The sequence below is a fragment of the Micromys minutus genome, assembly GCF_963924665.1.
Source record: "Micromys minutus genome assembly, chromosome: 21".
NCBI lineage: Eukaryota > Metazoa > Chordata > Mammalia > Rodentia > Muridae > Micromys > Micromys minutus.
The window spans coordinates 35115791-35129940 of record NC_137956.1 but is presented as its reverse complement, the minus strand read 5'-3'; the positions used below and the strand labels follow the sequence as shown (position 1 = coordinate 35129940).

Genomic DNA, 14150 nt, shown 5'->3' with positions numbered 1-14150 from the left:
AAGAGCATTCGGTCAGTTTCCAGCAGGGCTGTTCACACATGCTGTGCTGAGCCCACAACATCGGCCTCTAAAGGATACAGAAGCTTCCTATGCACCAGCATAGAAGGAATCACAATTATGACTACAAGTGAGTCATGCTAACACAAAAGGAACACACACACACACACACACACACACACACACACACACACACACACCATTACAGTCTTCAAATTTTCTAAAGGTAGGTCCAAGTTTATCTTATCAGTCTACAAAGTTATCACTCTGCAATGTGATTTATAATGCTAAAAAGAAATCTAAATTTCCCAAAGAAATAATAAAGAATAATAAAGCAAACTATGGTGATACTTCTGCTGAAACTCATTGATGGTGAGTTTGGATAAAAATGCCTTTTTTTTCTTCTTAAGCAAACATGTGACATTAAAAACTCATAAAATATGACTTTAACATGTAATGTGGACACTGAACAAGAAGTTGGAAGGTTATCTAAGTAGCGCTCAGCACGCAGCCCAGCAGCAGCAGTGTTCTCAGTGATGGTATAGCATGTAGTTTAGTTAAACATCCATTGCCGGCAAAACAATGCCACCAGCAGAGGGCCAGGAAATGAATACAAAGAGGGGCAGTGTGGGGACCAAGGGACATTGCTGTGTTAAGACAGGAAATAATTTTTACAAACCACTTGAAAAAAATGAGACTCACAAGGATTCTGAGAAGAAATGAAAGAGAGGTTAGGGAGGGGATGGGGGAGGGGGAGGGCAGAAGACAACAGACAAACATTTAGTGCTCTGAAGATGCTCACAGTGGGGACGTTCTCCATCCTCTACTTCCTGTCACTACTCTTTGCTTCTTCCTTATTTGCTCGATATTAATTGCTGTTTGGTCTGAGTTGGGCTGTCGCTGTGTATCCTGGATCAGTGGTAGACTTGCGATCCTTGGCCCAGCACGCAGAGTGCTGGGGTTACAAGCCTGAGTTACGATACCCAGCTACTTTTCATATCTTGTCAAGAGTTCCCAACACCGCCAAGTCTCCTAGCTGTACCTGAAGAAATGAGGACACAGCAGAAGCAGGGGTCTGTTCCCATGACAAACATGTAGATGGAACTCAGAGCATTATGCCAGAAGCACCAGATTCATCCAGATGCCCTTTATGTTCTGAGGGCTTAAGTTTGAAGAAAATGATTTTTTTAAATCAAAAGCTGTAAAGATTATTACAGAATTCACCTGGTTCATAAGATAGGAACCCAAATGATAAGGAAATGCATCGTTTCTTAGGGTAGGGTAAACAAGGACTAGGAAGAGACATATCCAAGCACACACAGAGCAATACTAAGACTGCATAGCAGGCAGCATCATGGGTTACCAGAAGTGTGTCAGAGATCACATGATAAAATGGAAAAAGTCTGACATGGAATATGAAAATAAGAACTTTGGCCCTGGCATCAAAACGGAGGATGTTGCTCAAACAGATTTGCTGCAATGTGAGTTTATTATCTGACAGACTGGCATCATGAGTAAGTTACCATCATAAATGCTTAAAACACACAGCGTATGAGACAGCTGAGGAAGACAGACTATTCTAAAGGACTAAGAGGGGGGTGGAAGTGAAAGGATAGAAAATACAGCCTAACAACCCCCCCCCCCCGCGCGCCCTAGTGACCTATTTAAACTGCAATTGTCACCCCCCACCCAGGAGTCAGCGAAAATGTGTACCTTCGATAAAATGATTGGTCCCTGGAGCGCTGGCTTAGATAGTTCAAGATGATTGGTTCCCGGAGCGCAGGCTTAGATAGTTTAAGATGACTGGCCTAGAAACTATGAAGTAGTACAAATTGATTGGCCCACACCGTGTGGGCTCTTGATGCTATGAAGTGATTGGTTTGTGATGTGCGGGCTTTGTTGGAGACCCTATAAAAGCTGTCTCGATCTTGCACTCGGAGTCCGCAGCCCGCCAGCCACCCTTGCATGCTGTACGACTGTGGGCCCCAGCGGGGTTGGAATAAGAATCCTCTTGCTGTTTGCATCAAGACCACTTCTCGTGAGTGACTTGGGGTGTCGCCTCTCCTGGGACAGAGTGTGGGGGTCCTTGCTTTGAGGGTCTTTCAGGAGGTACTTTGGGAGCATCCTAGTTAGCTCTAACTGTGGCCTTGACACAAAGTCATCTGAGGAGGAATCTCAGTGGAAGGATTTCCCAGATCAGATTGAAATATGCTGATGGGCATGTCTGTGGGAGACTGTCTTGATTGTTAATGGACAAAGGAGGGTCTGGCCCTCTGTGGGCCAGTGCTATTCCCTGGGCAGATGGTCCAGTATAATCATGTGCTTTAACTATATTTACCCCTGTTTTCCTTTACTGTTCTCCTCTCCTACTGGTCCCCTTCCTCTTCCTAGATATTTCCCTTTTGATCTTCAGAGTCTGTATATAAGAGAACATAGTTTTTGGGTTTTTTTTTTTTTTTTTTTTTTTTTTGGTTTTGTTTTTAGGTCTAGCTAATTTTGCTTAAAATAATTATAATTCTATCTATCTAGTTCCCTAAAAATGGCATATCTTTCTGCTTTATGGCTGAGTAGAAGTCCACTGTATATGTATCTCGTATATTTTTCTCCTCTCCTCTTTCCTTCCTTTCTTTCTTCTTTTTAAATGTGTATTTGCACTGTCACTATCTTCAGACACACCAGAAGAGGGCATTGGATCCCATTACAGATGGTTGTGAGCCACCATGTGGTTGCTGGGATTTGAACTACAACCTCTGGACGAGTAGTCAATGCTCTTAACCGCTGAGCCATTTCTCCAGCCCCATTCTTTCCTCTTTCTTTTGAAACCTGGTTTTGAAGCCCAGGTTTCAAATTCCAGTGCTGGGATTCCAGATCTGAGTCCATATACCTTGCTTATAGTGGGGACTGAGAACTAAACCCAGGCTAGGCCTGCGCTCTACCAGCTGAAACACCGACAATCCTTAACAAAGAAAACATGTGGTGTTAGTACCTGCTCAGAAGCACAGACTATATGCCTCTGATAGTAACTTCTCTTTCAGTAAATTCCCTTTAATACTTAAAACTGACTATGGGGGGTGGTGGTTTTTTTACACCATGGCAAATGGCACAAATCTAGAACTAAGCTGTTTTAGCTGCACTGGGATGATGCTTCCTCAAAGAGAGGTGGCTACACAGGTCAAGGCTACCTTGACTTCCAGACATACCCTGGGGAAAATAAAGATGAAGGCACATACTAATGAGTTTCTTTTGCATGAATCAACAGAGGCTATAATAATCACTGCTGCAGGTGGACACTGAGACTAGCTTTGCTTGAGAAAATAGGGTAATGATATGCAAATGTGAGGTGAGGCCAGAGGACCCAGTCTGCCGAAACCCTCTTCCTTCTCTAAGGTACATTTGTTTGGCAGCCTGGGAAGGCAGCCTCTCCACACACAGGAGTTTGAAGGTTTGTAACTGGGCCTTGGGGAGAGAAAGCCGTGCAGAACGTTCACTATGGAACACAGAGGGAATCCTGCAGTGAGCCAGGGCTCTGCTCCAGTAAAATAAGAAATTGAAATCCTGTTGTATGGGAACAGTAAGTCCCTGCTATAACTGCCTGGTTTGGTTTTTCAAGAAGGTAACTTTATGGGTTAAAATCATTTTAGTTTTCTCTCATAGACAAAATAACTTGGTCAAGTATTTCTGGAGCTCCCTCCCCCCCCCCCCCTGCCACCACACCCACATCCCCAGGGCTGGGGTGCTCTGAGTCTCTCCCTTGGCTGAGCAGGGAGGGGTTGGTGAGCCACAGGCACTCTCTTGTCCCCTTCAGCTGAGTGGAAATGGGCGATCCTGCCTCCTTCCATCTGTATCTCAGGGCGTTTAGGAGTTTGGATGGACTCCACGGGAAGCTTTGCAGAGCACTTAATCAAATGCTCCGGAGGGTGAGTTTCAGGAAAGCTCTCTTGGATCCAGGATAAAGGCGGGGTGTAAAATTGAAAACAAGAGTTGCCTGAGTCAGAGAGGTCCTCCGATTTCCTCCTCTGCCTTCCAGACGGCACCTCTCCCAGCTTAAACAGGTTAGTTACTCTTTTTCTCCTCCTTTTGACCTGAGTATGTGTTTCTGATTTTTTTTTTCAAGCCCAAAGATTTTGTCTTTTTATCTTAGTGGAGGATGGGGGACTTGGTACAGGCGAGTTTAAACATTTACATGTAGCACAAAAAGCTGTTAGGAACATCTCTACACTATACATGAGCACACCAAGAAGAAATGCTATTTAATGCCATTGCTGCTTTGTATAGTGTTGCTGGGGAGCAGATGGGGTTTACCTGATCGTTGCTTTCAGCTCTTTGAAATAAACTTTTTTTTTTTTTTTGTTCTTAAAGGGTTCTTTTTGCAAACAGTTTCCTCCTTCTCTAATCTCCTTACACTTTTAGAAAGTCGTCCTTTCTCTCAAATACTCATCCTGGCATTTTATTTGGCTCTATTGCTCTTCATCACTAAGTCCAAGATGTCTGGGTAACAGGAAAGAACAAAGTTTATATTGTGTTAATAATTAGTGTGTAAACCTCGGAGACTGCAGAAGTCTTCTTTAATGGAGCCTTTGAGACACCTTTGGAATGAAACAGTCTTTGCAAACTGCTGGAGCTTGGTTTCTGCATAATAAAGAAAATCTCTGCTGAGCACCTTTCCTAAGGGGAACCTTCACACTCTGCTTTTCTCAAAGAAGAGTTAGCGTGTTGAAGATCTTTTTTTTTTTTTAAACTGAATGCTCTTTCCTGTACTGTTTTGAAAATACTGTTTTCATGATTGATTCTGTAAGATCTGAGACTCTTTGAAGGACAAAAATAGCCAAACCAAGATAGGGAAGCTAAAAAAAAAAAAAAAAAAAAAAAAACTAATAAAAATACTGTGTCATTATCCTATTTATATTAAGTTTGTGAGCTCTGTACAAGCTTTTCTTGTACATTGCAGTGTTAATAGCCAGAGTGTGATTCCCCAGTGCTGAGACAGAAAACATTGTCCACCCATTCTGCAATAACAGCCTTATCTGTGGTGGCAAAACCTTTAGAGCCTGACAGATATTTAGTGAGCAGCTAGAGGGTACCAGCTGTGCTGATGAAGCTTCAGTCCCAACCAGAAATCAAACTGTCAGACCCCAGAGCGCTTAGAGCTTGGAAATGCACTTTCTCCACAGGATGGAGTCAAATCTCCGAGAGTCTTCTGGGGAGGAAAACTCCAAGCTTATCCTTAATGGGAGGGCAGAAAATTGTGCTGGAGACAGGGATAGGCGAGAGCAATGGAGAGAAATGGCCTGTCAGTGGAGAGACATGGCCTGTCACGGCAGAGTGTGTCAGCAACAGCTGGCAACTCAGAAAGCACCACTGTCTACTGTGTGGGGAGGAGGCGGTGGCAGGAGGGAGCCTTGGATGCCAGTCCAAGGAGCTTGTGGTATATCCTTCTCAGGAAAGGGAAGTGCCTTCCAGGGAAAACACTAAGCGAGACAGTGGTAGATTGGCAAATCAGAGACACAAATTAGATCGGCGTAAGAAGACTGTTGACAAACAATTGGTAAGCAGAACAAACAACAGGTTCCAGATAGGAAGACAGTGGCATTAAGTGTGATGTGTGTGTTTGTGAGTGAGTGTGTGTGTGTGTGTGTGTGAGTGTGAATGTGTGTGTGTGTGTGTGTGTGTGTGTGTGTGTGTGTGTGTGCATGTATACTCATGGTAGAATCTGAATAACCAAACCAGGTGCGGTGGCCCACACATGTGATCCCAGCACAGAGGAGGCTAAGACAGGAGGATTGCCAATGATCTTATAGACTAACTGGAACCCAGGGATCTAGGAAAGCAAGAAGTGAAAGGTGGTGCCAGTTTTCAGTTTAGAGGGACCAGGGGACACAAGAAGTGTCAGGCTCAGGAGGCAAGCTGGCTAATGAGACTTTCTTGGAGCAAAGTCAACCAGTGACTCTGTGCCAATGCCAAGCTAATTTATTTAAATTAAAATTATAAATAACTCTAGAATAAAAATGAAAACATTTTTCAAGTAAAACAAGTTATTTTAATGTATTGCAGATTTACTCCACAAGACTTAAGTTACATTTATTAAGATTGTAATGTATCTTCTGCTCTTTGATTAAATTTTGTATTATAAAAACAAGACTGGGTAGATGGCTCCATGTGTCTGCTGTACAAGCGTGAAGACTAACATCTGGGTCCCCAGCATGTAAATGGGGGGTGGGCACCGCAGCCCATGCACAGCTGCTCCAACACTTACAAGGGAGCTGACTCAGAACAGTCCTGCTGCTAAGCTCTGAGTCCAACTGAGAAACCTTACATCGATAAATGAGAAGAGAGCAATCTAATGACTCCTAATGTCAACTTCAGCCTTTAGATACATGCACACACATGTGCACTCAAATCCACACACATGAACACACACACACGCATGCAGACACACAAACATACAAAAACACAAAACAACTCTTATTACTTAAAAGTCTTCAAGGTTACCTAGGACTTAATGACTAAGAGCTGGGATGCTGTCCATTGACCAAGGACCAACTCCAGCTCCTGTATGTGAGAGCAAAGGGTCGGGGGACTGGCTCCATGTGGTTTCCATAGTGAGAGCTAGGCCACATACGGGACAGCCACAATCTATTATTTTCTAGAGAGAACACAAGCCATGTGATGGGCAAAAGCTGCTTCCTGTTCGAAATGCTGAATGTGTGTTGTGTTCTTGTCATCCAGCTTGGTGCCATGGCTCTGGAGCAGAACCAGTCAGCGGAGTACTATTATGAGGAGAATGAGATGAATTACACTCATGACTACAGCCAGTATGAAGTGATCTGCATAAAAGAAGAGGTCAGGCAGTTTGCAAAAGTCTTTCTGCCTGCCTTTTTCACGGTAGCCTTTGTCACTGGACTCGCTGGGAACTCCATAGTGGTGGCGATTTATGCCTATTACAAGAAACAGAGGACCAAGACTGATGTGTACATTCTGAACCTGGCTGTAGCAGACTTGTTGCTTCTGGTCACATTACCTTTCTGGGCAGTTAACGCAGTTCATGGGTGGATTCTAGGCAAAATGATGTGCAAAGTAACTTCGGCCCTGTACACAGTAAACTTTGTCTCTGGGATGCAGTTCCTGGCTTGTATCAGTATTGACAGATATTGGGCAATCACTAAGGCCCCCAGCCAATCAGGAATGGGGAGACCCTGTTGGATCATCTGTTGCTGTGTGTGGATGGCCGCCATCTTGCTGAGCATACCCCAGCTGGTTTTCTACACAGTGAATCAGAATGCTAGGTGCACGCCCATCTTTCCCCACCACCTAGGAACATCCCTGAAAGCATCCATTCAGATGCTGGAAATCTGCATCGGCTTTGTGGTTCCCTTTCTCATCATGGGCGTGTGCTATGCCATTACTGCCAGGGCCCTCATCAAGATGCCCAACATTAAAAAGTCTCGCCCCCTCAGGGTTCTGCTCACGGTGGTGGTTGTTTTCATCGTCACCCAGCTGCCCTACAACGTAGTCAAGTTCTGCCAAGCCATAGATGCCATCTACCTGCTGATCACCAACTGTGACATGAGCAAGCACATGGATGTCGCCATCCAAGTCACGGAGAGCATCGCACTCTTCCACAGCTGCCTCAACCCCATCCTGTATGTCTTCATGGGGGCCTCTTTCAAAAACCATATCATGAAAGTGGCCAAGAAATATGGATCCTGGGGAAGACAGAGACGGAATGCGGAGGAAATTCCTTTTGATTCTGAGGGTCCTACAGAGCCAACCAGTTCTTTTACCATTTAAATATAAAACTGCTCTCTGTCTCTGCTTTTTGCTTAGATACACACTCACATACACGAGTGATGTTTCTTTGTCAAATAAAATATTTGTGCTACACTGAGACTCACCCATCAAACACTAAACACTCGTTGCGATGTATAAGGAAGGATTCAGGGATGGGGGAGGGGTAAGGAAGCCGGACTAGACGCCAGAGAGTAAACAAGTGGGCAAAATATGGAAACTAAAGCAGGAAAAGAGCTTGGTAGGAGGGAGAAAAGCATTGTGCTATAAAGAGGAAGTCTGTGTGTGTGTGGGGGAGGGTGTTTGCATCTTCACTATAGTGGTTATTCAAATCTGATAGTAATTAATTATATAAAACACAGAGTAATGAGCACCCAAGACCACCCTGTACTATCTTTGTAACTTCCTGTGAGTAAATAACTTCAAAATAAAAAGTAAAAAAAAAAAAAAAAAAAAAAAAAGTCATGCTGTGAGTCTGGCAATCTAAAACCAATTAATAAAGAAATGTATAATTATGTGTAATTATTTAAATTTTAGTAAGACTTTTTTATAAAATTACAATTCTTAAATAATCACAACAAAACTTAACTCTGCTTTTTGTTTCTTAATTTATAAGTGATTTTATAACATAACACATAAGAAAGAATGGTAATTAAAAAAAAAAAAAGAAAGGCCAGAGCCATAAAGATGTTCACCCATCCTGGTAAGTTCCTATACATGCAAATTGGTTTGATGATGTCACCAAAGAAAAGTATCCAAATATGCACAGAGTTCATTATGCATATTCTGAAGACCAGCCTTTTAAAAATCATTGTTATCTAGAGTCTTAATTTTATAACTTCCTAAAGAACTTGTCTGTGTTTGTTGGCCCATTACTGAGAACTGGTGAAAAAATATACAAATCTCTATATATAAAGTTTATTTTTCACTTAAAAAATGTAGGCAATAAAATATGTACCACAGGCTGGAGAGATGGCTCAGTGGTTAAGATCACTGACTGCTCTTCCAGAGGTTCTGAGTTCAATTCCCAGCAACCACATGGTGGCTCACAACCATCTGTAATGGGATCTGATGCCCTCTTCTGGCATGTGGATGCTCAGAATACCCAATTTACAGAACATATAAAGCTCAAAAAGAAAAAAGACCAAAATGTGACTGCTTCAGTCCTTAGAAGGGAGAACAAAATACTCCCAGGAGGTAGAGGGTGGGAGGGGATGGGGATGATCTACAGAGGGTCGGGAATTTAAACAGGTGTGTAGCAATGGACAGGGAAATGGAGGTAGCCACCAGCAAGTCCCAGATGCCAGGAAAGCAAGAGGCTCCCAGGACCCAACAGGAATGAAAAACCCAACAAAGGGGAGGGAGAACCTGTAGAGACCATATCCAGAGGTTAGGCAAGGCTCCTGCTTGGGCCAAGGGGCCATCTACCCTTCTAAAAATTTTAACCCAGAATTGCTCCTGTTTAAAGGAAACACAGGGACAAGGAGTGGAGCAGGGACTGAAGAAAAGGTCATCCAGAGACTGCCCCACCTGGGGATCCAGCCTATATGCAGCCACCAAACCCAGTCACTACTGCTGATGCCAAGAAGTGCTTGCTGACTGGTGCCTGGTATGGATGTCTCCTGAGAGGCTCTGCCAGAGCCATACTGATGTAGGTGTGGATGCTTGCAGCCAACTATTGGACTGAGCACAGGGACCCCAATGGAGGAGTTAGAGAAAGGACTGAAGGAGCTGAAAGAGTTTGCAACCCCATAGGAAGAACAACAATATCAACGAACCAGACACCAGAGCTCCCAGAGACTAAACCACCAACCAAAGAGTGCACAAGGAGGGACCCATGGCTCCAGCCGCATATGTAGCAGAGGACAGCATTATCTGGCATCAATAAGAGGAGAAGCCCTTGGTCCTGTGAAGGATCATTTTTTCAGTGTAGGGGAATGCCAGGGCAATGAGGTGGGAGTGGGTGGATGGGAGGAGGAGCACCCTCATAGAAGTAGAGGAAGAGGGTATAGGAGGGGGGCACGGGGAAAGAGGATAACATTTGAAATGTAAATACATAAAGTATCCAAGAAAAATAAGGAGGATAGGAGTGAATATGATCAAAATACACTGTGTGCATATATGCTATTTTCTTTTTTTATTTTAATTTTTATTGGATATTCTCTGCATTTACATTTCAGATGTTCTCCCGTTCCCCCAATGGCATCCCCCTCCCACTATTTTCAAAAGAAATAAAATAGAGTGTTAAAAAGTTAACCAAAAATCGAAAGACAAAATCTCTAATGGCTCTTTGAATAAAGATAATATGTAAACAAAGCCTGACATTAATTGCCTCAGGGTATTATTTTTGTATTATCTATATTATATATAAAAGCAAAACATGCCAAATAGAGGGACGTCAAAAAAAAAAAAAAAAAGTACCATATATACCACTGTCTCTGACATTTAAGACTGAACCCAAAACACACACTAAGCTTGTGTTCTACCATTACCACACACCTTAGACCCCACAACTTGCCAAATTACCTTTTCTCTTGGTACTGTTTCTAAGGTTAGTGTTTCAGAGACAGAATTTACAGCTGTGATCCTGCAGCAGTGAGTGGGAACCCTGGCCCCGCCCCGCCTCGCCTCGCCCCGCCCCGCCCCGCCCACGGGTGACGCCCACAGAGAGCACTCACCACTGCTCCACCACTTCTTGCCATTAACTATATAGCCATCTCCATCTCTCTGGATGCTACATTCGATGTTTGTGGCGTCGCTTGATGAGACATTGGGCTCTAGAAAGGAACAATGGCTTGATTTACAGGCGGGCAGAAAGCAGCCGTTAGCCAAAGAGGCTTAGGCAGAAAGCACAAGTTTTTCGAGGACAGAGGCACGCTGGTTTTTATTTTATTTTTTAATCTTTCTTTTTATTTGTTTCCTCTTGTTCTTTTCCGAATAGACAGTGTAGGCATTCAATACCACCGAGTGGGAAGATGGAGGGGTGGGGTGTAGGGCTAGTACTGACAATTTGTGCTCCCCAGGCCTTTACTTAAGTCTGAGTCTGCAGGCAACTGAGTTGTCGTTCTTCTAATCACCAAAAATAGATAAAAAACAACTACTTTGACTTTCCACAATGGGGATTTGCTTTATTTACAGGCAGGATGGATTTCTCTACTGTCCTTAGCCAGTTCTCTCTGTGCCTTGTTTGTGCTACTGGGAATGTGTTGGCCAGGCCCCACTTGGAACATTCAAATCTTCTCAACACTTAGGTCTCCAGAATGCCTCCTGTACCAAAACCTTTAACACCCATACATTCTGCTTACTGTGTGACATGTAGGAATCAGTCAGCTCACTCCTTGTTCCTGTATCGCTCTTAGGCTTCTTTATTGATTTTTGGTTTGTGTTGTGTGTATGAATGTGTGTGTGTATGCTCACATATTGAAACACATGTATATATGAACTCAGCTTACAACTTGAGCTGTCATTTCTCCTCAGGTTCTTGTCCACCCTGGACCTTTCTTTCTCCTCCCTTTGGAGACGGGGTCTATCCTTGCCTGGTTGGCTAGCTTGGCTCCTCCATCCTTCCTGTCTCCTCCATCTACCAGTACCGTGATTACCACTGCATGTTACAGTACCAGACTTTTTATGTAGATTCTGGGACTGGAACTCAGGTCCACACAGTGTGGCAAACACTGCACAGAGCCGTGTCCCCAGCCCCCTCCTGTTCCTTTAAAGGAGACCTTGGGTACTTCATGCATTTTGTTTTTAGAGACAGGGTTGAAAGGCTCACTTCACAACCTCAGCGTGGTGCTTTGCAAACACTATTATTACATCATTCCATACGTGGTCAATGCATGCCTTTTGATGATTCAAGTAGAAAGAACTTTGTTATTATATAAACAGTTGTAGAAAATAATAAAATCTGGCCATCAGTGAAAGGTTACATTATGACCAAACCAAATTGAATTTAATTCTAAACTCAATTTGAGAAGATAATTTTCATCTTTAAGGGAACTTTTGAATTACTTTCTCCAGGGCACAAGTGTGTCGACATCATTCTCCTCAGCATGCCCCTGGCTTTCTGCTCCACACTGTGGTTTCAGAAATCTTTCCACAGGCCTAAGTTATGTTTTGCTAGGGTTATGGGACAGTTGAGTAGTTTATCTTCATATAGATACAACAGAGATGAATATCCAGGCACAGCAATTGTAGAAACAGCGTAATTTAAAGACATCCCCCACTACTGATGCTGAAGCGAGCTACCAGGACACAGCTGGGACCCTGCCGAAGGAGGGCGGTTCCTCTTACACACGTAAACATGCCAGCATCCCAAACCAGACCCAGGAGAAACATATTTCTGGCTGTGGACAAAGTTGGCTGCAGCCGACCTGCATCCCACACTGCTTCAGTCCATCCTCCACACTAATCTCGAGGTGGTGACGGCAGCAGACAGGCCGTGGCTCGCTCCTACCTGTCATACAGAAGACGGAGGTGATGTCGCCACGCAGGAGAGGCTCCAGCCACTGCTGCTTCTGCTGCTTGCTGCCGTACAGGTGCAGAACCTCCATGTTGCCCGTGTCTGCAAGTGAGAACACAGCGTTTGCCCCTTGAAACCACCAGTCCTAAATCCACCTTTCTGAAGACGATACAGGCAATTCTTCTCGAATACAGTATCTGTTGAAACTATTCTGAGATGTACATTAACTGTAACACGTAATGGTGGCATGCTGCACCACGTGGCATTTAGTTCATCTGAAGGTTACAAGGAAAGGTGGTTTCATGAGACCTGTGTTAGATAAATATAAGCAGAGGAATATGTATCCATCTACCTACAAACCCATGTGTGTAACTGTATGTGCTACACATTGGGTCACAATATAAGTCCTGTCTTATTAGGAGGAGTAGGGAAAAAAGCTTTGAACTTCAGGGTCACTGGTTCATTTCCTTTTATGTAAAATCACACAGCATGTGCAGTATGTCATGAGAGCATGGCAGGTTTGGGATAAGACCTTCAGACACTGAGGACATGTTTCCCTTACCATAGCCTCTTGGCCGATACGGCGCAGGGTGGCAGAGACTTGAGAGACTTGTGCAGACAGAAGGAAGGCCATGCCAGGAATGAGCGTGATCAGAAGCCTATCAATTAACCTGAATTTCCCATACAAGGGAGTCAGTTTAACATGCAGCCACTTTATTAAACCTGGTCGCCTCTCTCAGAGAGCCACTACACTTTCATACGCTTTCTGTCTGTCCAACATGGTGCCAACTCTTCTGGGGACAGCCTTAACTCCAGGGCCATACAATAAAAGGCAGTAGGAAATCCTGCCAATTAATACTTTACAGTGTTCTGGTAATGGCTTCCAGCCCCTGACAGAAACAAAGCAGTCTCCTTCCCACAATGGAGAGACTGGGAATTTAATTAGCTACAGAAATATCCAACCCCAACCAGGAAGTGGGCGTTTACATAACCAGTCCTCTTGGTGGCTACTTCTGCCTATTAGTCTTAACATGATGATGATGATGACTAAAAGAACCACCCACTGAGGCCCCCAAACCCACTTGTATATTGCATTCGGAGTAGCTGTAAAATTATGCCCAAATTTGTAAGTGAATGACTTTGTACAGGAAAAACCTTCTAATAATAACGAGATTTGAAACCCTGTTCAAAGTATTAAAGGAAACTACTAGTAGGAACCTGGTGCTTGGCAGTTAAAAACATCTGGAGCGAAAAAGCATTTTCCTGTCTCTTCAGCAATCAAGGCATAGTCCACCTGGCTGAGACCACTCACAGCAGGCAAGAACAAGTTCCACAGGCCCTCTGCTTTGGCCATTTCCTGTCAAGAGGATGGACAAGTGATCAAAATTTACCAAAGAAAATAGCTTATTTTAAAGTTACTGGCGGTAATACATTTTGAAGTTTAAAGAGCGTTTGTGGAATTGCTTCATTGTATTGTGTTCTGTGTTAACTCATTGAAAGTCAGTTGTTGCTTAATAATTAAGGAAATGTCTTGCTTTCCAGGCTTCCTTAGATTTGGATCTAAAACTAAATTTGCACAGTTCAAACAGAGTGATTACAACCGCCGCACACACTTTTGAGTGTAAATCTTACATGTGTTGCTAGTAAGATCTGAAAACATGACATGTGACCTGACACCACACTGCCCATATGTCCTGCTTAGTCTTCTCCGTGCTGGACAAACCCAGGGCCCTGCATGCACAAGCGGGGAGGTCTTCCACTATGTCAGAGCCCAGCCTCTGTGTCCCACAGCTCTGACTTCTGCTCACTTCAGAGATGGTTAGTGAGGAGCAGGACAAAGAGACTATTGCATCAGAACCACATTCAGGATACCAGGTAGCTCAGTTTTAGCAGAAGACTCTTTTATCCC

At 43.8% G+C, this 14150-nt stretch overlaps 2 protein-coding genes across 2 annotated transcripts in view; one reads left to right on the top strand and one right to left on the bottom strand.

Moving 5' to 3' along the window:
- ACAD11 (acyl-CoA dehydrogenase family member 11) overlaps positions 1–14150 on the bottom strand; it is a 56828-nt gene that overhangs the window by 18854 nt on the left and 23824 nt on the right. Inside the window, exons 11-13 of the mRNA XM_080934834.1 lie at positions 13460–13598; positions 12236–12343; positions 10461–10559 (exon numbers count right to left, since the gene is read on the bottom strand). Coding sequence (XP_080790960.1) covers positions 10461–10559; positions 12236–12343; positions 13460–13598 — 346 coding nt within the window. The remainder of the gene's footprint in view (positions 1–10460; positions 10560–12235; positions 12344–13459; positions 13599–14150) is intronic.
- Positions 6733–7785, top strand: ACKR4 (atypical chemokine receptor 4; the record flags this gene model as incomplete). The annotated part of the gene is made up of 1 exon (XM_080934041.1): positions 6733–7785. The coding sequence occupies one exon, from the start codon at positions 6733–6735 to the stop codon at positions 7783–7785; it is 1053 nt and encodes a 350-aa protein (XP_080790167.1).